The sequence below is a fragment of the Osmerus eperlanus genome, chromosome 1, assembly GCF_963692335.1.
Source record: "Osmerus eperlanus chromosome 1, fOsmEpe2.1, whole genome shotgun sequence".
In the NCBI taxonomy this organism is placed as follows: Eukaryota; Metazoa; Chordata; class Actinopteri; order Osmeriformes; family Osmeridae; genus Osmerus; species Osmerus eperlanus.
The window spans coordinates 13,906,393-13,932,050 of NC_085018.1; the positions used below are offsets into that span (position 1 = coordinate 13,906,393).

The 25,658-nt window shown below is 49.8% G+C and overlaps 1 protein-coding gene across 1 annotated transcript in view; it reads left to right on the forward strand.

Annotated features, from left to right (window-relative positions):
• Positions 1-212: 212 nt before the first annotated feature.
• arhgef10la (Rho guanine nucleotide exchange factor (GEF) 10-like a) overlaps positions 213-25,658 on the forward strand; it is a 48,719-nt gene continuing 23,273 nt past the window's right edge. The window contains exons 1-4 of the mRNA XM_062456179.1: positions 213-292; positions 2,131-2,231; positions 10,903-11,024; positions 24,983-25,069. Coding sequence (XP_062312163.1) covers positions 213-292; positions 2,131-2,231; positions 10,903-11,024; positions 24,983-25,069 — 390 coding nt within the window. The remainder of the gene's footprint in view (positions 293-2,130; positions 2,232-10,902; positions 11,025-24,982; positions 25,070-25,658) is intronic.

A 25,658-nucleotide genomic window follows, 5' to 3' on the forward strand; every position in this document is an offset into this window, starting at 1 on the left:
CTCTGCGGTACTCCTCTGCTGTATTGGTGCATTCAGCCTCTCTCAGTGTCTGTGTGTTAGCCAGGTGTATGTCAGGCTTTTTCTCCACTCTCCAGACAGCTTCTGTCCTGTCCTTGTGCATGACATTGCTCTCCTTCCCTCCTGTCTTATCTTGTCCTCTCTTGTCCTCTCCTCTCCTATTCTGGGGTCTCCCTGCCCTGCCCTGCTCTATCATGTCCTCTCCTGTCCTGTCCAGCCAGGTTTATCCTGGACAGTGTCTGTCCGTCGGCCCCATGGGCCCCGTGGGCCCTGGGTGAGCCGGCCCTGGTGGCGCCATCAGAAGTGTTGTGGGTGATGAACCTGCCAAGAGAGCAGTCAGTTCCTCATGTCCCTCTCTGTGTCCCCACCTCTCCGCGGACGCAGCAAAATTGTGGGTGCTGTATTTAAGTCGTGAAACGTCCAAATGACACCTTTGTGTGAGAGCTCCGGTTTTTCAACATGCCAGAGAAGTTCAAGATCTGACTCAAATGATTCTGTCCCTCACAGAGCTCTCTCTCTTTCCATCTCCCTTTTCTTCCCCTTTTGTGTTTTTTCAATGTCCTCCTTCTTTTCATCTTCTTCCCTTCACCTTAGTCGAGCTGTCTTTCCTTCCCTCCTCTCTGTGCCTGAGTCGAATGAAATGTGGAGCGGAGAGCATGCAGCGATAACTGAGGCACAGTCCCTTACTGCACACCATTCTCCACTCCATTACCATCTAATGATGTCCAATTTGGATGTGAATGTCTTCTCTCTTGTGTCTGTGTGTGTGAGTGGTGGGTGTGTGTATGTGCATACGTGGGTGTGTGTATGTGCATACGTGGGTGTGTGTATGTGCATACGTGGGTGTGTGTATGTGCATACGTGGGTGTGTGTATGTGCATACGTGGGTGTGTGTATGTGCATACGTGGGTGTGTGTATGTGCATACGTGGGTGTGTGTATGTGCATACGTGGGTGTGTGCTCTCTGTGTGTGTGCTGGTGTGTGTGTGCCCGCATGTGTGGGTTGGTACTGTGTGAGCATGCTTGTGTGTGCGTGCCCACATGTGTGTGTGTGTGTGTATAATGAGCTCACTGAATAGCCTCAGAGTAGACAGGAGACCTGCTTTGCGGCGAGTGGATGACTCAAAGCTCCTTTCTTGACGCATTCAGTCCGGTTGTTTCGAACTCACCTCTACACCCCAGAGCTGAGCTAACAGGGCCTCTACAGGAAGTGTTGCACAACAGCGGACAACACAAATGTGCAAGGTTGCCAGTAAAGGAGGAGGTTAGAGCCGCTTAGAGACAGGAGAAAGAAGACTGGGTTGCATTGAAGTGGAAGCGTCCTCAGCTGTGTGTGTGTGTGTGTGTGTGTGTGCGTGTGTGTGTTTCTGAGCGAATATTACTCACTCTCATGCGCTCATCTCTGCAAGTTGTCATGACTTCACAGTGTCAGTACTCCTAGGGCTTCATTTGAATACATCATTCATTCATTTATTTCATCCTCTCCTCCCAGATTGTGTGTGTGTGTGTGGGGGGGGGGGGGAGGGGGTAAGGGTACTGTACCTTGTCACAGTTACCATTCACCACAGTAACGCTGCTCTCCAAGGTTTACTGCTCCTGTGTCCCCCTACATGTTCTGAAGCTCAGACATAAGAGATCAAACGGAGATGCATCAGACATAACAGATATATCAGATATAACAGTTATATCATACATGTAACAGATATACAACAGAGATGCAGTTGATATGGCACCTATATAACTGAGATATAACACAGCTATAGAAGAGATATGTCATAGATATAACTGAGATGTGACAAAGTTATAACAGAGCTGTGAGATGAAACTGAGATATGCAGTAACACATATATATATATATATATCAGAAAATTAACAGAGATTTAACATCCAGGCTTGTAAAACCTGGATCCAATCTGAATACAGGCTGTTCTTACCCCTGGAAATCCTCTCTTATGTACAAAACAATGCGTCATGTAGTAAGACATGATAATCACATTAGTACAGTGATATTGAAAGGCACCGGTGGAGCTTAAGTCATAATCCTTTTTCTGTGTGTGCCTGTGTGTGCGCACGCACATTGTGTGCGTGTGTTGTGTGTGTGTGTGTGTTCAGGTCTGGACGGCCAGTCTGTTTCATGGTGGTCTTCAACACACCCAGTCCCCTCAGTAAGATCTCCTGGGTCAACCGCCTTCACCTGGCCAAGGTCGCACAACGTGAGTACCCCCTCCAGCTCAGACAAAACACATCACGCTTTCGTGAAGGTGGACTTGTACATGAGACTTTAATGTTTTAAACATGTAGCGTGTGCCGTCACATTTACAACCAAAGCAGTGTCGGACATGATCTTGGTTCAGGTCATTGACATGGGGTGTTGAACATGGGTTGACCCATTCAGACATGTGTGTTGGGCTTGTTTTATACATGGTACATGTGTTACACGTGAACGACTGATAACAGTGATGCACCAGCAGCACCTTGCAACATCCCCTCCCCTCCCCTCCCCTCCCCTCCTCTCCTCTCCTCTCCTCTCCTCTCCTCTCCTCTCCTCTCCCCTCCCCCCACTCCTCTCCTCTCCCCTCCTCTCCCCTCCCCCCACTCCTCTCCTCTCCCACTCCACTCTCTTCTCCTTCTCTTCTCTACATTACTCTACTGTACTCTCCTCCCCCTCCACTAACCCTCCTCTGTTATATACCCCCCCCCCGCCCGTGCCATTAGACCCCCCCCGAGCTCTCCTCCATATCACTCACCCTCCACACTGCCTGTGTGTGTGACTGAGTGCTACTCTTACCCCCCGCCAGTTAGTTTAGCTTTCTGCCCAGTGTTTAGGCAAGCTGTATTCCCAGAGGGCTCTGCTGCGTGCGCTCCTGTACACAGATCTGTTGGGGCTTTCAAAGGGACGGAACCGGGTCAAACAAACCTGGACGTGAAATGACCGATTTTTACAGATGAGCGGCCAGACTTTCCCCGAAGCATCCTATTGTTTTGGGGCCCATGTTCCCGGGCAGAGCACTCTGGGCTGGGACTCCAGTCTAGTTCTGTCTGTGTGGGCGTCCCAGCTACAAGCTTCCTTCCCCGTTCTCTCTGCACTGAAGAGAGCAGCAGCTGAATGGATGTTCTCTCCGCGGCGTTCCACCTCTTGTGAGACAGGCTGTGGGTGTGCCCTGAATACACCAACCAGAGGGAACACATCTGAGAGCTCTCCTGGAGAAACCTGTGTGTGTGTGTGTGTGTGTGTGTGTGTGTGTGTATCAAAGAGGTATCAGAGCCACCAGGCAGGTATAGGGGAACATATTCTCTGAAGCTGGCCTCCTCCTTCTCCCTCCACCAGCCTCACAGCTGTAGTTTAGGGTTTGAGGCCCACAGGAAGAATATATTTCACATGAGTGCAGTGCACAGCGGGACAATGGAGCACCAACACATTATTACCAACATATACATCTGCATACTGTACTGTACTGTGTATGTTAGAGGTGGTCTGGGAATTCACTTGTGTACAGAGAAGTAGCTGTGCATCTTGCCAGCCTAATGTTCTGCTGTTACAGTGTCCTCTTGGCCTAATAGATTATGAATGAGCTGAACTACAGGAGATCTGGGTTCAACGCAGGGTTAGTCTCATTGCACCTTGTAGAGAAGAAGGGCCGGGTACACAGTGTTGTCAAAAATGAGGTAGGGTTTGTTTGGCTCGCAGCCTCACGTCTTCAGTGGTTGCCAAGCACTATTTAGATATTACCCATGGATGTTTGGGAAAAATAAGCTGCTCTCCCAACAGTAACAACAATAACAGCCACAACAACAACAAGCCTCCCAAATGCCAAGCTCTGGCTAATAAACAAAAACAGGTTATTGGACTTTTTGTTTTTACAAGGATGAGGAGCAAAAAACAAACAATCTGTGCTGTCACTCTGGTATCAGTGGGCCCGCATCCCAGAATGCACCAGTGAGGCAGAGTGACAGCATATCTCCAGAGGCGTTTTTGAGGGAACCTGACCAGCAACAGCTAACTTGTGTTTCTGTAGTATGTTATTTGTCTGTTTATCAGTCTGTCTGTCTTACTTTCTGTCTGTCTGTCTGTCTGGTCGTTCTCTCTCTCTCTATCCTGCCTGCCTGCCTGTCTCTCTGCCCATCTGTCTGTCTACCTGCCTGTCTGCCTATCTGCATTTCGGTCGGTTTATTTGATTGGTTTCCTGACCGTTCACACTAGCAACAGAAAGATGAAAACCTCCATGTGACACACTGAGACCGAGGTCAAAGAAAATGAGACATGCCAGCGTTGATTCCCCGGCTGCGCCCACAACAGCCCCCAACACCATCCCGTTCAGGATGTCAATTACATGTTAATTGCATTACACCCACACTTTGCCTTCCCATTTAACCAAATGTAATTACCATAAGGGAGTTGTTGATGCAATTTCACGGATGGCCTGCTGTCTGTGGGACTCTGCCACCATGCCGACCCGCTACAGGGCCAGCACCATGGCTCTCTGGGGACGCCAAACACCAACTCAGCAGTTCAGAGCCACTGAGTCCAAACCTGTTGGTTGCGGAGGAGGACAGCGCTCTCCTAAAACCCCCACCCCCCCCGGAACAACCAGTGCCTTCAAATGTGCTGGTGCTGGATTGCAGGGAGAGATTCAACATCACACGAGAGGGGAGCTCTCGTGTATAATAGGTGTAGCTCAGGCTTCAGCATTTACCTGCTGATCAAGAGGTCCCTGGTTCAAATATCCCCCCCCGACACCCCGTATGTCTCATTGGACGAACGCATCCGCTGAGTGAATGCAACGTTACATCGCAAACCTCAATTCTTAGCTTCTCCTCTTTGTAACGAGGTTTGTCCTTCTGCCCAGATACCATGCTATCCCTCAGGTGAAGTCCTCCGCTCTCACCCTTCTGAATATAGGGAAACACTGGACCAGACAAATGCTGCACTCTCCACTGTGTGCTTCAGGTCACTGGGATTCCACAGCACTCTTTCTATTTGATTACCAACACTTCAGGTGTTGTAAGAGGATGCCTCCAGTGTTAGCCTGGCTTGTGAATCTCGTGGCTCCCTACACTGGCACTTGGTATTGGATACGAACGCACTTCCTGGAAACTGTGCCAGACTTGGAGAAGAAAGTTACTATGCTATGGAGGTGTTAGATGGCAGAGAGGTTTTACATGATAGAATACAGAGGATGTTGGCGGCGCTGGAGAAGCGATGCCTTAAATAAACACCATTTGTCACTTTGTTACCACGTGGCGTTGCTATGAGCCCTTGGAAACGAGAGACAGAGAGAGAGCGAGAGACAAAGAGACAGGGAGAGACAGATAGATAGAGACAGAAAGAGAGGGAGAGAGACACAAAGAGGGAGAGAGGAAGAGAGACACATACAGAGACACGTCCCACAGTTCAGCTGAGACAGCTCTGGGATCCATTAAGAAGACTGGCTGCATTAGAATGTGTCACCGCATCTTGTCTGCCCTCCATCAGCCCCCACTGCTTCTGAAGGGCTCTCCATATCATAGCTAGAAGAATCACCTAATTAATGGGTTGATTCTGCTGCAAATTAATTGGTTTTCCATCGTCTGGGATGGAGGTTTCTGTCAGCCTGGGCTAAGGCTGCTGATTGGACGACCCACAACGGAGACCAGACGTGAGAGATTGGAGTCTGGGGGGGGGAATTGATGGGGGTTCAGGCAGAGAGAGAAATAAAGAGAGTGAGAGAGAGAGATGGAGAGACAGTGAGACGTGAGGGAAGGAGATGGAGGGATAGAGAGCTGGGAGAAGAGAGGGAGAAAGAGAGCGAGAGAAAGAAGGGGCAACAAAAAAAAGGGAGGTGAGCAAAGAAAGGATGATTGAGACAAGCAATCAGCCCCTCCGCAGGGAGCGGAGGGATGCAGGGGGCTGTTGCCCAGGGTTTCGCTGCTACCTCTAAGTGGCTCAGACTCTGCCCTCTCCACTAGGAGAATCAATAGACTCAACTCCCCAGAAGTAGGAGTACCAGAGCAGGCACAGTCCCCTGCACCCCCTTTTAATCCAGTGTGGTCCCCCAGATAGTCCTAACTGGAGCTGTGTGTGGTCGTGGCGGCGGTGGTGGTTAGTAGCAGTGTACTAAGGAGAAAAATCAATCTGTCTATGCATCTATTTGTCTGTCTTGTCAGTCTGGAGTAGAACATAGTCTTAGAGTAGAATACAGTAGAGTACAGTGAAGTTGTTGACCTGAAGCTGAGCAGGATGGGATGTGGTCGGTGGAATCTCCAAGCAACATATGACCCGTCCCCCCCCTCGTCGGAACGTTCGTTTTGTCTTCTCCTACGGTTGTTATGGCAACCGCAATCACAGAACCCACCTTGCTCCTGCAGCATGAGCAGCCGCCAGGTGCTGCAGTGACACCGCCACTGTGTTGGAGTAAAACACCCGAACAGGTCTGGGGTGATGACCACGTTTTTCATTAGGAAGAAGGGACGGGTGGCGGACGGCGTATTCTCAAGGAGAAGGCGATTTTCTTGGAGCTTCTGCAATTCATCTGTCAGAAAAGGGAAGATTATCTTCACATCTCACTGCGCTCAAATGCGGGAAATGTTTGTGAGGAGTAAACATTATCACAAATTTAATTACCAAATTCCACTCAAGCATTTATCCAGAGAAAATATCAATTGCGCTGGGTGTGTGTAATGAGTATATAACTTTGCCCTTTGTGTCGGAGGTCTGATAGACATTGCAAATGAATCTTCATCAGGCTGATTTGAATATCAAAGCAGCAGAATGTCCCGGCCCCCGTCCTTAACTGTTTCCATCCACTTCTTGTCATCTGATTTGTGACACTGTATTGTCATTCACTGATTACAAAGCATATCACTGTCATAGCCTTCCACCTGGTAAAAGATGAACATCGAAATACTGTTAGAACTAGGCACCTCTGATCCCTGATCCTTCTGTTGTACTTGTTGTACATCGCTTTGGATAAACGCATAAATGAATGCAACTTTTCAAATACAGGCTACAGAATCGACGGGATGGACGGTTGAGGGTATAAACGCTGGAAGGGGAAATTAACTTCTGAATATGAAATTCACTTTTTAAGTAAAAACTCTGGACTGGAAGTGACCCTCCATAAACTATGTCTGTCAGAGAAGAAGATGTCAGTCCTCATAAACACCTTGTCTTCACTTGATGGCAGTGGGAAGAATGATGTTGAGTGTTACTGCCCATGGTGTAGCAGAAGCCCCTGTAATAATGAGCCTTCTACACTGCCAAGGTTGGAGATGATTTCATAGATTTTGAAAATAGTACATCGTTCTGAAACGTCTCTGTGTTTTGTTATATCGTGGACCGTGAGTTGAGCTAAGCTTATGGGTTTTTAACAAGGATTATTTGGCGCTGATCAACCTTCCAGGTAATGTCAGGGTTTCTATCCGAATGTAGTAGAGAGTGCGAGACACAGGAAGGCAGAAAGAGTGTGTGACACAGACACAGAAAGAGAATGTGTGTGAGAGAGGTGGAAAGTGAGAGAGAGAGAGTGATTGAAAGGGAGAGTGGGATGGAGGGAGCTCTTGGCTGTGAAACACTTGATAGCTTCCCTGTATGTGCAAGGGTGAGGGGGTCTTATGCTAATGGATGCATTAACTGTGCTTCACTAGTGACTTGGCCCAATTGCGTGTGTGGGTATGTGTGCGTGCGCATGTGTTTGAGTCAATCTATCAGAGGCAGCTTGGAAGTGTGGAGACGATATTAATTTATTCATTTCATAATTCCAACATGAATCTGATCCTAGTATATGTATATATTTGGTGAATTCAATGTATTTAAATATGCGTGTGTGTTTGCAAATGTGCACACATGGTGAGTGTTTGAAGGTGACTGGCCTGCCTGTTTCTCATTATTGTTCAAATTTGAGTTTTTTTCCCCTCTGTTTGTGGCTCTGGAAAGCCCAATTATCCGTCATCGTTAACACAGTGTTTGGGCTGAGGGTGAAGCCTACTGTGTTCTCTCAGACTAGCACTACACCACTCTCCTCCCTGATTACATATACCTCCTCCTCTTTTCTCTCCTCCTCTTCATCATCGTATCGTATCTCCACTTTATTGTCCTTTGCTTTCTCATCCTCTCCTTCCTTCTCTCCTCTCCCCTCTTCGTCCTCTACTCTCCCTCCTTCTCCTCCTCCACATCCTTGTTCTTTTCCCCCACCTTTTCAATTTCTTCCTCCTCTCCCTTCTGGTCTTCTTCCTTTTCCTTCTCATCTTCCTTCTCCCGTCCCCCCTCACCAGCCTTCTCTTCTCCTCTTGATTCTTCTTTCTTTCCTTCCTTTCCTCTTCTACCTCTTCCACCCACTTCTTCATTCCTCTTCGTCTTGGGTTCACTCGGGTTGAGGCTTGCTCAGGTATGTAATAACAACTCGCCCTGCCCACCTCCAGGAGTACTGCTTTTCTGACCCCACAATCACCAGAAAACCCAGCTCACCACACTGCTATCAATGCTAATTGAATAATTAGCCATAGAAAGTCACTGAGCGCTCAGGTGCATAGGAAAGCAGTGGACCTGATGACCCTGGTGGACCAGTTACTGGCAATCCGCCTCAATTACAGCTTTTTAATAAGTCTTTACGGGCCTCACAGGGCTGGCGCTGAGGCATTCAGCGCAAAGGCCAGCCCCAAAGATATATAATTGAGGATCCAGCTGCAGCTATGAAGACCCGTCTGCCTTCTGAGAGAAAACAAGCGATGTTTCAGCCGTTAATGTTCCACCTGAGTCTGAAGAAGCAGAGGTTTGGGAGCGACACACGGGGGATAGGGTCTGTTTTAAAGAACACTTCGGGAGCTTGAGTTCAGGATGTGTTTGTGTTTCAGATGCTAAACTAATGAATAAGAAAGATGTACATCGGCGTACTCCTAACCCTACCTGTGTCAGAAGGTGATGTGGTTTGTTCGGTACAAACAGTCTGACAGATCACATTACTCTCTTTTAATCCTGTTATGGTTGTTGGATACAAAGTTGCTGTTATTTGTGTTTTTTTTTTATGGGATGATCAACCATTTTCTACAACGTTCACAGCCAAACTGCTTGTTCATGGACGAGCTCGCTCGGAGGAATTGTTGGTTTAGAGACCACTATGTGCGTGTCTGGTAAACTTTGAATGTTTTTTATTCCTTGAGTGGATTGTGGTCTTTGTGTGCCTTTGCACCCTTCTTCTCAGTTTACAGGGCAACTGACAGTACTTTGAACAAAAACAAATTCTAACATTCTCCTGACAAATCTTTGCCATCAAAAAAGATTTGCCTCTAGGCCTAATTCTCAATGTGCATGTCACAAAGACAGTCAAGGTTGACGAATACTTCTGTGAGGTTGTAGAACTAGACACAATTTAATACATTATTCTTAGATGTACCAATGTGCCAATTGACATACTCAAGTTTTTCTTTGGGCTATTGTCAGTTTCTCCTTCTGCCCTTGCATGTGTCAGTCTCATCTCTTCTGAATGTAAAGCATTTCTTCCAAAGAGCATCAATCTGAAGATAAGCACAGTTAAATCGTGACTATTAGCCGTTCTTCGGGAACGGCGTTATGCCTCACTAATGCGGTAACAAAGTTATTATTGGTCGTGCTACTCTGCACATGCCATAATTACAGTTTATAAGAGTCATGTTCAAACGGCTACATTTCTAGCTTTTGTTCCAGCATGGAAAGTTGGCCTTAACTATTGCAACCTTTCGAGATTCCTCTTCCTGCAAATTGACTGTTGTATGTGTGTCTGCGTGCTGTACAAGTCTGGTTAAGTGACATCCAGCTCTAGCGTTATGTGTCGGTGAGACTAAACTTGGCTAATTGGCCCTTAAATCTCCCTTATACCTACTCGAGAACACCGAAGTGACTCGAGAAGAACTGGCCTTTCCTGTCTTTTTTTCAAACCAACCCACCCCCCCCTTTTTCATGTTTTTAATTCACTGCAAGATAACCGCTTGGAAAATAGCTAGGCCTACTGATACTTCAGCACGTGGCTTACTGCATTCTGATATATTCAGTCGACCCAGGGAGTAAATTAAGACAAGCTGTTTGATTGCATACACAGTTGCGTTTCAGTAAATCGCGATCGACAATTACAAAATTACTTAATGGAATGTTGGCAGATTGGCAAGAGCGGAGTAAGCACACCTGTTGTAGTGCTAAGAGACGCATTCTCCGTGGGAGAGTGGCAGATGGATGTAGTCTTTTTTACCTTTATTAACTCAAATCCTGCGCTTCGCCTCGCTCACGCTGCGGTGGACCCTGGCTGTTGTTTTGAATATATAGTCTCATTACCATCGCCGTAATCAGCACTGGGGTCTGGTGTAGGCCGAGTTGACTAACCTCTCCTCTAGCCGGCGACTTGGGGCTGATTACCGAGCCCCACACCGAGGCTAATCTGATATTCCTGCCTCACCTGCGAGGTGTGTCTGCTTTTCAAACACTGGTTTGTTTGCGCTCTGTGCGGTCGGATATGATAATACACAAATTGGACGGAGAAAATATATTTCCCTTGAATAGACTCAAATTCTTGTTCAGAGATAGGCATTTATTTCTCTTGTTTTTTTTTGTCACAGTCGAGCAATTTCTGAACACAATCTAATTTCTGAGGACGCCAAGTGCGCAACTGTGGCATAAAGAGTTGCTTACACTGCAGGCATGTGCTCTACAACCTAAAACTGCAAACTCTTAATATAATCTCTCTCTCTCTCTCTCTCTCTCTCTCTCTCTCTCTCTCTCTCTCTCTCTCTCTCTCTCTCTCTCTCTCTCTCTCTCTCTCTCTCTCTCTCTCTCTCTCTCTCTCTCTCTCTCTCTCTCCTCTCTCTCTCTCTCTCTACCACTCTCCTCCCTCTCCTCCCTTTTTTGTTCTCTCCTTCTCCATCTCCTGTCTTTTGTTGTAGGAGAAGAGAACTCACCAGGCTGGTTCTGTGCTGAAGATGTAGAGAAGACCATGGATGCATTCAGGTGCCCGCTGCTTGCCTGCCGCGTGCCTGTGTTTGCAACCAAAACTCCAGAAAGGAAGGTGAGATGCTCAGAGACTTCAGCAGTGGTTTATCACAATATTTTTTGCAGTCCAATTAGCTTGAGACCACTGCAAATTGAAACCAATCGTGGGTCAACTACTATTTGAGAATACTGCCAAGTTCTGCCGATAGTCCAGTGTCCTTGATTTGTCTAACCCAGAGCATTAACAACCAATGGATGAGGCCCTGGAGAGCCAATTGTGGGCCAGTTTAAAACTCGCCTCCATTTTGTTCAGATACTGTCAAGTTATTGATCTGGGTAATTGACCAAGGCCTAAATCAGATCCCAGTAGACACTTAACTGATAATGGCTGTGACACAAACATTTGTAGTTTTTTTTATGAAGATAAATCTTCATAAAAAAAGTTTTGACTGGTGGGTGTGTCCAAAAGGCAGCTTCTGAGAGGTAGCATGTCTCTAGAGGTGAGCAAACGTGTCTGATTCCTTAAAGCTCAGCCCCAAAACTTTTTGTACTCACAGTACATTCCTCATACTGTTCCTCATACTGTAGGTTTTCCCATTCCATAAATTCTCATACACTTGCGCTCAATCTCTTAATGAGTATTTAGACAGAAAAGGTACAAGAAAGATGACAAGCTTCATAACCAGCGAGCACGATTAACTTGTAATTAAACACAGTTGTCATCTTCCATCGAGGTAGTTCAGAGTGCAGCAGCAGGGACCTCAGCAGCTCAAAATACTGAGGTCCGAGGTATGATCTCACTCAAACAATGCAGGACCGTAGGAGCTTACAAGGTGACCACTGCCTCCCCTTCACCCCCCCCCCCCAACATCCCAGCCCACACCCTTCCCGCACCTGGGCTAAAAGCTGGCTGGAGAATGGCGATCGATAAAGACTGTTAAGACTTTAGGAGCCTCTCATGGATCAAATGGCAAACTCAGGTGAGAGACAGACTAAAAGGTTTTTCAGGAGTCAGTCAAAAAGGTATCAAATCAATTTTGCCAGGCTGGGAAGATGATATTTCCGACTACTTTCCCAGCGATAATGCGGTTAGGGGGGCCTGGCTATGGAAGTTGGATAGAGGGAAGCCAAATTACCAAGGCGACAAGGAGAGGATGTTATGAAGTGATCATGCAATTACCTTAATGGCCGTGCTACACCCAAGCATAAATCAATGCTGCCGTCATTAGATAAAGATCCCACACACAAACTGATAGTCTGGATGCCATGTGGTCTTGGGGAGAGGGAGAGAGAGAGGTGGGGAGGGAGAGGGAAGGAGAAAGAGGTGCAAATGGAGGGCAGGGGAAGGAGATGTCGGGGGGGGGTGAAGTTCATAACTGCAGAGGAGAGCACGGGAGAGAGAGAGAGAGACAGAGAGAGAGAGAGAGAGAGAGAGAGAGAGAGAGAGAGAGAGAGACAGAGAGAGAGAGAGAGAGAGAGAGAGAGCAAGAGAGAGAGTAGACAGGGAGAAAGAGTGAGAAAGATGGGGAGGGGAAAGAGATGCATAACCAAAATATTACCCCAAGTTTTTTAGCGGGCGAGGTGTCTCCAAGGACACAGTCGTTCCCCCTGCTGAAGTGTGCTCCACCTGCTGTGAGGGTCGGCCAAGGCAATTAATGGATTTGGAGCGGGCAGGAGCAGGAGTGAACCCTCTGAGGGGCTCGCTCGTATCCGCCGTTTTCGAACACAAACAAATGAGACACCTTAGTATGCCAGGGAAGGGCCTCCGCGGCCGTGGCCGTCATGAGCACGGCTAACCGTGAAATTGGCCTTCAGACCCGAGCTCCTCGCCACTGCACAGACATTTGGAGCCTGTTACCACGAGAGACTACATTTGGACTTTCTGATAAATGCACGCGTCTCGTCATGCTCCCGGGGTGGGGATAGCTCGGTGGTTAGGGCTTTTGCCTGCAGATAGCAAGGTTGCAGGTTCAAATCCCCCCACTGAACTGTACATAGGTTTGGATAATAGCATCTGTTAACAAAATACTGTATTATTACTATGAATATGGTCTGTGTGCACATGCGATATTCATGTTTGTGTGCTATAAGATAATGAGACAGAGGCCTGGGTTAAAGGGAATTGAGCTGAATGTGTTTCTTTCTTTGCCTAAAGAGTAGGCAGCCTTAGAGGGAGAGACTCTAAGTCTTTCATGCAGTGCTGTCTGTGATTAGAAGCTTAATCCTGCAGCAGCCACTCTCTCCTCCTTCCCTCCTTCGTTCCTTCTGTCTCTCATCTCTCTCTCTCTCTCTCTCTCTCTCTCTCTCTCTCTCTCTCTCTCTCTCTCTCTCTCTCCCTCTCTCTCTTTCCTTCTCTCCAGCAGTGCCTCAGCCACTGTCACTGAGCTTATCTCTCTCTCTCTTTCTCTCTCTCTCTCTCTGTCACCAGGCTGCACAGGCCTCAGCGTGCCAAGCTCCCCAACATCTCTCTCCCTCCGTTTTGGCGGTCTTGCTTGGCAGTCTGAGTTACAGTGAGTAGATGGGGGGGGGGGGGGGGAGGCAGAGAGAGAGAAAGAAAGAGAGAGTGAAAGAAACCGCGAGAGAGACGGGGAGGGAGAAAGAGAGGGAAGGAGGGAGAGAGAGAGAGAAAACAAGTCCTGATTAAAAGCGACGTGGCTGGCCGAGGGGGCTGGAGCAGAGACGTTTCCAACTGGAAATACAATCTTCGAACGTAGTGTAGCATGAGCCCCATGCACGGGTCACCAGAGGGAGAGTGGAACCAGATCCTGCGCGCTCGCCTACTCCTGCACTGCACTCTGGGAGATGAAGAGGGCTTCTGGGCAAACTCATTAGACTTCAGAGATAACCCTTATCACAAAACTGTGTTGAAAGAGATCAGGATGGGTTAACCGACATACAGAAATGCACACACACGCATGCACACGCGCACAGGCATGCATACAGTACAAACACACACACACACACCCACCCATACACGTCACCATTATTCCCCTCACGGACAAGGCTTCTAAGCAGCAGCTGCCTTCATTAATACTCCACAACTCAGAGACCCCACAATGTTCAGGGACGTCGAAACCTGTCAACTGCTGTGTGCCTCCAGCCTTAATAGCTGTATGTTCAGCTGGGCTCGCTACTCATGTATAAAAAGCTGCATAGCATCTGAAATAAACTATGCTACAGCCCCACAGTAATGGCACTAGGAAATCAGGTCACACCTGAGCTCTGTGTCCGCGGCTCTGCTCCAAACACCTTCCTCCCTCTCCTCGGCCTCTCCCTCTGTGGTTCCCCTCCACTCGGTCTGACCAGCTCTCCCTCCATCCCATTTTCCTCTCCCGTGTAGATCTGAACGTCGTAGTGCCCTCCCATTTACTTCCTCTCCTACGCATCCCTCCCACCACCTCCCACCCCCCCCACCCCCACCCCGGTCGTTCGGGTGATGACGTCTCGCGGTCGCAGCGTCGAGGCGAGGCGCCGCGACCGCAACGCGCGGCTCACGGCTCGCGGGGGGAGACGTGCAGAGCGGCGTCCGTGCCGTAGCGCGCTCGTCTCTCCGTGTGTTCTCCTCTGTGAGCCGGCCTCAGCCCGGTTCCTGCCTCCGTCTCTCCCACCTTCCTCGGAGCATTCTCGGCGGTGGAGGCCCGTCGGTTTTTGACGCCCGGCCGCGGTGGGAAGGGAGGAGCTGTCGTGTCTTTCCCTCACAGACTCGCCGAATCACAAACACTCAACGTGTCTCTTCTCCTCTGCGACACATTTTCTGTGTCCCTCTTTTCCTTTGGTGTGTCCCTCTTTTCCTTTGGTGTTGAACGCCTCCTCCTCCTCTTCCTCCTCCCAATCTTCTGCACCTCACCAGAGCTTTCCCGACAGCAAAGCTACAAAGAGAGAGGAAAACCAGAGGAGATGTTTCCAGTCCGCGTTTATGTAGCATTAGGCGAGGAGGGAGATGGTAAGGGCTGAGAGGAAAGGGCCTCTTGTAACACCTTCAGGGATTTCATCATGTATGCTTTGAAGTGAAGAATGACAAGCGGGAAAAAAGGGGTTTGGGCTGCATTAGGGGTTAGACTCTCTCTTTCTCTCTCTTTCTCTCTTTTTCTCTCCTCTCTTCTCTCTCTCTCTCTCTCTCCTTTTTCCCTCCTTGTTGAGCGGATTATCTCCTGCGCTCAGAGAGGAGAGAGGCTGCTTGCATCTTTGCATAACGCCTTTGTTTAGTTCACACGGATCACTGTTCCTGATTCAGGTCGCTTCAGTCCATTAGGGAGACATTCATACAGGCAGGTCGTTCTCAGGTGGGGCTGTATTAGAACTTATCACTGAGGTTGTGGACATCATTGTGTTAGTATGTATGTGTGTGTGTTGTGGGTTTGCATGTATGTGCTGGTTTACGCGCAACATACACACATTATTGATTTATGTAGGGCATGTTGAGTATGCTCCTCTAATCTCATCTCTGTCGCTTGATGGCTGGATGCGGGAGAGAGAGAGTGCTGGGCTGACCCTGGAGGAGGGACTGGGGGAGCAGGAAATGAACTGCTTGAGTGGCGTCTCTGGCACCAGAGAACGTGTTGACAGGTCTATTTATAGACAGGGGCTTTTTTTCGGGTGGGCTCCGGATTTGCACGGATACTGTTTCAAAGTTGTCACAGCCCGCAGCGAGGGAGGATGTGTGGACGCGTGTGTGAGTATGAGCTTGTGTGCACACGTGTGTTTTGTGAACGCGCGTGTGTGTGTGTGTGTGATGTTGCGCATCCCAGCTCAGATGATGTGTTCACGAAATATGGATCTCTCTCTCTCTCTCTCTCTCTCTCTCTCTCTCTCTCTCTCTCTCTCTCTCTCTCTCTCTCTCTCTCTCTCTCTCTGTGTCTTTGTTCTCACGAAGGTCGATGTGTATTCATTTTCCACCTGAGCCCTCTGTGACATTGCTTGTAAAAAGGGCTATACAAATACATTTTGGTTTGATTTGATACCGAGCAGCTGATCTCCAACTCCTTTTCTCTGATTTGTGGATAACAGATGCCACGGGGTGGATTAAAAAGCTCTCCCCTCCACTCAGTTTCAGCAGGTTGTACAAGCTCTCCCCCCCCCCCCCCCTCTCCCCAACCATATCCCCTGGCAAACACAATCACGCAAACAGCAGGCTACCCAAGTGCCCACACGCCTGTTAGAAAAGTGCCACGTTCCGGCGGCCATGTTTCCCAGCCCTCGTCAAAGGCTTTGCCTTTTATTAATTGTTTGAGCCGTACCCTCCTAAGCATCGTTGTCTCCCAGGGCCTAACGAATTAATTAAGGAAGCACTATGGATTGAGTGTGTGGGTGTGTAGGAGGGAGGGTTCATTTCAAGTTGCCCTAATCCGTCTCTGGTTTATCCAGTTTGTTTGGGTTCCTCTGAGCTTGACTCCCAGCCTTTGGAGCAGGACAGATCTCCCCTCACAGACAGCCTCTGCTCATCCCTCCTCCGGTTCAAGCAGGGGGAAGAGGCAGGGCTGGGTGTCTTCAGCTTAAGGCGATGCAGCAGGAAGTGTCAATCTGATTACTGGGCGTGTGTGTGTAGCCGGATCACAGATGACCTGTCGCCGGGCAGGATACGGCTCGGCTCAGCCTCTCACAGTCGACATGGAATTGGCCGGAAAAAGAGAGAGAACCCCAGCCGGTCCAAGCTGCGGCCTTCTCGTCAGAGACTCGGACGCAGGGCGTAGTGACAAGCTCGCTAGCTCCGACTGCTTAACACTTCACATCAAAGCAGGACTCACAACAGGGTCAGGTCCCAAGCCAAATGTCTGCCGGTTGAGGGAAGGCGACAGTGTGAGTTGTGACACTGCCAGCAACTTGGCTGAGGTACGAGGGAGGGAGGGAGGGAGGGAGGGAGGGAGGCAGGCAGGCAGGCAGGCAGGCAGGCAGGCAGGCAGGGAGGGAGGGAGGGAGGGAGGGGGAGGGAGGGAGGGAGGGAGGGAGGGAAAGAGGGAGGGAGGGAGGGAGGGAGGGAAAGAGGGAAGGAGGGAAGGAGGTAGGGAGGGCTAAAGCATGAGAGTAAGAAAGATACCAAGAGATACCACTTCAGACTAGGGAGGAGAAAATTGAATGCAGACAGGGTGATCATATAGCACCTGGAACACTGTACTGTTCATGAGAAAGAGAGTCTGTCATTTTTAAGGTGTGCGGCTTCACAACGGTGCCACTTTCACACGTTGAAAATGGCATGCGTTACTGTTGACTTGAATGGTTCTCATGACAACCCTGTTATTGTACATGGTTATCAAAGTCATCATGTGTGCCTTGGGAATGCTTCGCTCAGACTGATGTCTGTACAGGAGAAGCGGACATGCCATGACTCTCCTCGCCAACAGAGGGCAGTGTGGGACCTGTGTAAGGGAGGCAGGGGCGTACATGGTGTAGCTCTGCCTGGCTGAGGTCATCTGAAGAGGGGCTGATCTGTGCCTGTGACAGTTAACATACTAATTACTGTGAGTCGCTTGAGCTTGGCTTTGGAGTGGAGCGGGCTGTGACTCGTCCGCTCCTCTCCCCCTCTCTCCTGTCTCTCTCCTGTCTCCTGTTCCTCTCCTGTGTCTTTCCCCTCTCTCTCCTGTCTCTCTCCTGTCTCCTGTTCCTCTCCTGTGTCTTTCCCCTCTCTCCCACGTTCCTCTACAATCTATCTCTCCTCGCCTTTCCCCCTCCCTCCCTCCCTCCCTCCCTCTCTTTCTCTCTCTCTCTCTCTCTCTCTCTCTCTTTCTTTCTCTTTCTCACTCTCTCTCTCTCCAATTCCTCTCCCCTCTCTCCTCTCTCCTCTCTTGTCTCTCTCCCCTCTCTGTTTTCTTTCTCTCCTCTCTCTACCCCTCTCTCTCCTCCTCATCCGTCCATGGCCTGTCCTTCATCTGAGCCTCAACCCTGGCCTGGGGTTTATAGTTTTCTCCGCACTTGTCATAGACAGACAGAGAGGAGTGCAGCAAGATAGATCAGCCGTGTCTCCTATGTGCTGCTAAATGTTGTAATCTTGTGCGAGAGATGGGGAAACTGCGACGGCAAAACATTATTAACGGACTTGTTAAAAACGCAAGTGCACTTTAGTTGAGAGAGAGAGAGAGAGCAGCCTCTCCAGTCTTGCCTGCATGTTCTGCCTCTCCAGTCTTGCCTGGATGTTCTGCCGTCTCCGCTGTTGTTGTCACACTTGTTTTTCTCCACCATTTCCCTGTCTCTCTCTCTCGTTCTGTCTTTATTCCTCCCTCTGTCTCTTCAGACCATCCCCTTTTCTTTGTCTCTTTCGCTCTCCCCCCTCTCTCTCTCTCTCTCTCTCTCTCTCTCTCTCTCTCTCTCTCTCTCTCTCTCTGCTGTGAGCATTTGTCCTCTCCCTGTGTTTCTCTTCGCTAATGATCCTGTCAGTCTCAGGTCTACCTGATTCCAGACTGGTAAACGCTGCCAGTGTTTGGTTAAGTGGCACAGTACCTCAAGTACCTGAAAAACGTAAAAGCTCACAGCTAGAGAAGCCTTGTTCTAATGGAAGTGGTCTTGTTGCCTGCCATTGTTCAACTTCCAATAGTACCTCAAACATGTCAAATCGACATGGAAATATCACAATGAACTGTAGGACACAGGACATAACAGGATGGGAGATGCTTTAAAGACACGTAATATCATTTGAGTGCTAATCTTCCCGTCTTCTGACAACGTTCAGAATCTCCTCTTTATGTGCCTGCATAAATAACCTCTGCATGCTCCGATGTGTTGTGTGCCAGTCAGTCATGAACCAGGGATCCACTGGGACCTGCTCCAGGGGCGAGGGGCGGCAGATCCAAGGCCAGGATGGGGCTCCTCCTAGATCTCGGGGCAGCTCCTTCCTGCCAACTGTGCGCCCCGAACAGCCACCTGGTGCTCGCTCAGCGGGGGCGTCGGGCAGGGAGCAGCTTTGGTTCTCAGTTCTGCTGCCTGGTGGGTAGAGGTGGCTTGTACCCACCCCCCCCCCCCCCCCCACTGGGCTGTCGACAGGGACTCCCACCCCCGTGATCACGTTGTACTTTGTGTAGCAGAGGTGGTTTGTGAAGGGTTGAGTGTATTTGCCGGGTTAGGGGAAAGGGGTTAGGGATTCAGAGTTTGTGGAGAGGAACTAGGGGTTTACGGGTTAGAAATTGAGGTTCTCGGGAATGGTGTTAGGAGTTAGAGATTAGGATTTAGTGGAGAGGAATTAAAGATTAAGGGTTGGGAGTAAGGGGTTTTAGGGTTGCCTGGTAGTAGTTAAAGTGTAGTAGTTTCGAAGTTGGATTAGGTGTTAAAAGTGAAAGGTTGCAGTAGGAGTTTGGGATTGGGAGTTATATATTAGGGGTGGTTGTTCGAAGTTAGGGGTAAGGTGTTCAGAAGTTAGTGCTAAATTTAGAGATTTTAGATTAAGAGTTTCAGTAATGAGCTACAGTATTGGCCCAGGGAGAGACTAAGAGAGAGAAACACAATCCCGGGCCTGTGGTTTTCTATTAAACCCCATTCAGAGGGGCAGAGGGGGATGGGGGCTCTGTCCATCACTTCCATCCCACTGAGCTGCAGCCAGGATGGGCATGGCGCGACTGTTGCCCCCCGGGAACGGCTGGAGCTAGCGACAACACGCGGAATGAACTTGGGATTAGCTGGACGCACCGTGGAGGAGGAGGCGGGGGGGGGGGGGGGGTGGGGGAGACTGGAGAAGAGGACGGGGAGATGATGAGTCACAAATGGGAGTTTGTGTGATGTCCTGGCAATGTCAGGCTGGGCTCCAGGCTGCTATGCAGAAGCACGCCGTCTCCTCATTCCTCTGAGGGATGATAGGATCTGTGGAGGAGCCAGGAGACAGAGGATCGTTACTGTACAGACACACGCTTATTAAATTGAAGCAGACTTTCGGCTCTGGGGTTTAATGAAAAAAGGACCAGCCGTGATCTGGACCTCATCCCTGACCACACCCTGGAGCGCTCCTACCTCGGCCAGGGAGGGGTTAACACGCAGGCATCCTGGTCTCCAAGTCCCTCTCTCTTCTCTCTCTCTCTCTCTCTCTCTCTCTCTCTCTCTCTCTCTCTCTCTCTCTCTCTCTCTCTCTCTCTCTCTCTCTCTCTCTCTCTCTCTCCCTCCTCCTGCTGATGATTTAATCTCATTGTCTTCGAATGACTTTGAATATTATGAGCGTAATGCCGGGCTGCCAGTACAGCAGGTGGTTGGCACTTTGATCTGTGGCCTCCCGACGCCTGTCGAATTTTGATTCACTGGGCGACGTCCAGCTCATGAAATGGGAAGATGAGCAAGCGCGTCTCAACTTTGATCCTGCCTTCCCTCTGCGTTCCAGGCACGCTGGGATATTGGACAACAAATAACACGCTGACACACTAGGCCCGGATCTCTCTTGAGACCGAGCCATGCGGGGCTCACACACAAACACGCACGCACGCACACATTATGTGTTTGAGAGGAGAGTAGGTTCCACTTACTTGCTCTGTCTAAGGAACAATATCTCAGATTCTCAACAGCTTCCTCCCTCTCTCTCTCTCTCGCTCTCTCTTTCCCTGTCTCTCCCGCACCGTCTCCCTGTATACATATTGATTTAATTCCCATGCGCTAACCACCGTAGCATTATCTTCTACTGAATACAAATGAATCAATATGTGATGCGTATACCACAGGATTTTCACAGGCACGCATCCTGGTGTCATTGTGAGAAGAAACCTTTTACTTTATGAGTGGTGTTGAAGAATCATCACACCTGACCTTGGGCAGTGTTCTCTGAGAAACCTTCCGGCCCTCTTCAACCAGGCCCCCATGCTGTAATGTGGGCCTGGCTGATGTGTTTTTCCTCCTGCAGCCAGCCTTCAGTAGCTACTGGTTTCAGGTTGTGTGGATATTCCTCCACGTCCCAGCCCCGAGGCTGACAGAAAGAGAGAGGGAAGAGAGTGAAAGAGAGAGAAGGGGCGAAGGGGGGGTAGTTATTATCAGTTAATAAACAGAGGCAGTTTTCTATTAGTGCCTGTTAGTGCGTGAGGAAGGATGTTGGAATGTGCAATTGCTGTGACAAAGGACATGGGGAACCAAGAGAGTTGGGGTGGGGGTAAGGGGGGGGGGGTGTTAGCCTTGGGTGTTTTTATTTTTTACCCTAGCCTTCACTTCCTGTTCACTTCCTGTCCCTAAGGAAACCCTTGCTATTAGGCGTCTTTCATCAATCAATGACTCAGCACCGTACACAGGACTTTCACGCCGTCTGCAGAAAGGGCTCGCTCTGCCCACTGTGCTGTGCTGTACGCTGGGGCCACAGGAAGTTCCCTCTCCACATCCCGAATCCCACAAGCGATGATGGAGCACACTTTGTCATAAAGAGAATCCATTATAGAGGCGTGCGAGGGGCGGGGGGGGGGGGGGGGAGGGGGGTGGGGGTTGGAGTCCGTCAGACAATCCTACGAGAAGTGCGAGCCGGCGTGTTATTGTGTTGTCTCGTCTCAGATAACACTTCGCGCGGGCCCCTTGTGCATTCCATACATGGTTCTGGGTTGTTCCGTGCCAGAGCATAGCGTACGGGCGGCCCGCCGCCGCCATCGGAGGCATGATGACAACCGGTGTTTTCTTGGTGGTTGTGGTCACCGCAAGGGTAAGTAGCACACCTGTGTCTCCCTCAGGAGACGCATGCCATTAATTGGTTAGGAATAATCCATCCTCCCAGTGGGCCCACGACCAGCCACAGTCAGTGGATCCCCTACACGTTTACAATATGAATAATTAAACACATGGAAATGATGTGTGCGCTGTTTACAATGGCTGGAACATTCAATCTGGGGATGGTTTATAGAGGGCAAGGGGTCTGTGTCTTCCATTCATCCTGGGAAGGGGAACCATGACGAGCACTCAGACAGTCAGGCAGACAGACAGGCAGACAGACAGGCAGACAGACAGGCAGACAGGCAGACAGTCAGTCAGTCAGTCAGTCAGTCAGTCAGTCAGTCAGTCAGTCGGACAGACAGACAGACAGACAGGCAGACACACAGGCAGACAGGCAGGCAGACAGACAGGCAGGCAGTCAGGTGCATCCACACCGACTTTCCCTACCATGGATGTGGTTTTGCACCATTGGCTGGTGTGCTGCAGTGCGGACAAGGCCCAGCTCATAACCGTGTGGACCACCTGGTGACAGCATATGGGCTTGTGCCCCCTAGGGGTGGTGGGTGGGACATACTATGTGTGGGGCTTTAGGTCATTGGGAACCAGCAGCTGGGAGACCGCCCTCACAGCGCATCAACAAATCTCCCTTTAATTAGCTCACCTGCACATCCCCTCCTCCCCATCTCCAATCTCCCTAAAGTCCTTCATCAAATCACCCTCCCTGGTCGTCCGCTCTCGTCTCTCTCGTCTCTCTCCCTCTCCATCTTCCCCTTCTCCTCATTCTGCCTGTTCCATCTCTCCACCCTCCTTTCTCTTTTGCACCTTCCCTCTTCTGAGTGGCCCCATCGTTCCACTCACCACTCTCTCTCCCTCTCCACCCCTCTCGCTCCAACTGGAATGTACTACTTCCTCTCTTCATGACTCATACGTACATTAGTTCTGGGAGGCTGGGAGGCTGGGAAGGAGAGTGGGAGGCTGGGAGGCTGGGAAGGAGAGTGGGAGGCTGGGAGGCTGGGAAGGAGAGTGGGAGGCTGGGAGGCTGGGAGGCTGGGAGGCTGGGAGGCTGGGAAGGAGAGTGGGAGGCTGGGAGGCTGGGAGGCTGGGAAGGAGAGTGGGTGGGAGGCTGACTGACAGTTGACTTAGCTGAACCTTGTACCACATTGATTTTTAAATGGTTTCCCACTGATGGCTTATTAGCATTGGTAGCATCACCTTAGACAGGCGGTGCTTGGGCCCCTCATGTATCCTTTGTGCCTGTTGATGTCTGGGCTTGGTTTATACAGCAAAACTATTGTATCATTCTTCCTGGAGATGAATCAACCCCTGGAATTCCTTCAAGTGCTTCAATCCAGAAGTCTTGCAATTGATTATTCCTAGCCATTTACCTCTACAGCCATCTAGACTTCATTGGAGGGCATTTTTTCCCCTGCTAAGTCTATTCCACACCATTGACTCCATAAGGCTTTTCAATCACGCCAATACACAGCAGCTGTTTATGTGAACCATCCTACTGCACTTTGATATCTATATAGATGCGTAAAGGAGGTCCAGGGCTGAAAAATAGAGATCCATTCAGTGTTACCAGACTCACTCCAGAGAGTGCTAACAGACAAAGCAATCACGGCCTGTGAAGATTGGCTGTGTCGTGCGGAGGTCTCTGGCGACTGATAACCTCCACCCCCCCTCCACACACACACACACACAAACACACACACACACACCTTCAACAGTCTGCCACCCCGTCGGCGGCAGTTGCATCCGCCAGTCCAGCCCTAGACACCCAGCCGCCCCTCCCCCCCCGCCCCCCCAACACCGCCTCAAGCCCTCTGCACGTCCCCCCACCCCAACACCATCACCACCGCCGCCCGGCGCTTCACAGTCCCCCTGGGCCCATAGCAAGCAGGCCTGGCAGCCCATCCAGCCCTCCAGACCCCGGGCCTGCATATGGGCCTCTCTTATGACCACCACTTAATTACCTATCAAATACACAGCCCAACGCTCCTGAGAGAAGGGCTGCTTGGGGGGGGGGGGGGGATGGGGGAGTGAGGCAGAATGAGAGATCGACGGTAAGAGAGAGAGAGAGAGAGAGAGAGAGAGAGAGAGAGAGAGAGAGAGAGAGAGAGAGAGAGAAGGTGGGTGGCGGGGTGGAGAGAGGGAGAGAGGGAGGGGAAGTGGAGGGAGGGTGGGATGCGGAGAGAGAGAGAGAGAGAGAGAGAGAGGGAGGGGAAGTGGAGGGTTGGTGGGATGCGGAGAGAGGGAGAGAGGGAGGGGAACTGGAGTGGCAGTACATGCGTGTGATGAATGTGAACAGATAGATGCAGACAGAGGGTGAGTGGGAGGAGGGTTCCTGCTGGACAGATGGGCAGGAGCAGTCATCTGGCCCCAAATTATTTTGGGGCGTTTCATGTTTACAAACCCCCTCTGTCTGAGGGAGTGGAGGGGGGGGGGGCGGTTGAGGCTTGGCCAGCGCCATGTCATAAATGACCCGTGATTGATGCGTCTTGCGTCAGGAACAACCACCTTGTTCGACCCAAAGTCCTAGCTATGCAGGTCTTACCTGAGAGAGGCAAGTAACTACCAAAGCCTGGGCCAGTGATGGACCATTATCAGGCTGCAGTGAAAATAGACCAGCTTTCATTATCGGAGTTAGGGCTGAGTGTTTGAGTCCAGAGTGCAGGATGTTGTCAGGTACTGTGGGTACCAGAGTTCCAGAAAGTTAGCTATTGACTTGACGGCTGGATGCCACCATTAAACAGCTGCCATGGTGTTAAAGTGACTGGAAGACATTTTGCTTTCTTTTTTGTCGTAACCCTTCCACCACCTTCCGATCCTTATTTTGGGTCTTTGTGCATGTAGCCCACTGTGTCCCATGATAACATTTCATCTGCAGTGAAATGTCTGAAATGACGTACGTGTGAATAAGAAGATGTTTTAATATGGATCCATACCATGCTAACGGCAGATTGCCGTTAGGCGCTGGGATAAAGTGTGGCTCTGAGTGTTGGACTTAAGAATGAGTGACTTAATCTGATGAGCTCAAGACACAGATAAGAATCCCAGATAAATCCAATGAAATCAGTACCCATCTCTTTTTACCCTCCCTCCCTCCATCTCTCCTCGTCCCCTTCACCTCTCTCTCTCCATCCATCCTCCCTTTCTCCTTAGTTTCCCCAACCTCACCTACTAGAGTATAAATCTGGTGGTTAGGATCCATCTTGCGTCTATAAGCGCAGTGTTGCTGTAGAACCTTGAATCCTCACCAGGTACTCTTGGTCTAATGGTTGGATGGTCTGGCTTGATTGATCGAGGTTCAATCCCCACTCGTTTCATTAGAACTTGAGTTGATAAACATGGATAATTATGAACATTTGACCTTTGTGCCTGCGTGATTCACAACAGGCTGAATCAGTGTTTAACCAGCAGGATGGTTTGTGTTTCTCTCCGCAGCTTGAAGCTGCTATCCACAACCCTGTTCAATGTGCAATGCTGGGGTTTTCAGCAGCCAGCACATCCCTACCTCAAGGCTACCTCTGGGTGAGTAACCTATACATGCACCTCCTGCAGGCACACACAAACACAAACGCTCACACACGTGGGCACACATGCTCACACAGCAATACAGTAAGTGCCAATGTAGACACACACCCAAGTGTGCAGACACACACACACATGCTCACATAGGTACACACGCACACAAACATGCATGCACACACACACACACACACACACAGGTGTGCACACACGCGCGGACACACATGCTCGCAAACATGTACTGTACGTGCACACACACACATTCATACACATGCTCATTATGTGTGTGCACATACTGTGCATGCATGCAATGAGACATATTGAATATTGAATGTTTTCATGCTTATTTATAAGCTCATTCTTCTGTCAAAACATTGCTTTATTTTCCTGTACAGTATAGGCCTACAGAGGAGTTGGTAAATAATGTGTTAGAATCCCTGGAATATTAATATTTGCCTGGATGTTCTAGGGCAAAACACATATTTTTGTGTGGATCAACTTTTCTGATAGATGAAGTTGGCTAAACCCTGCTGCCCCTCTATACCATCCAGACAGGGGCCTTACTCAACCCTGCTGCCTCTCTATACCATCC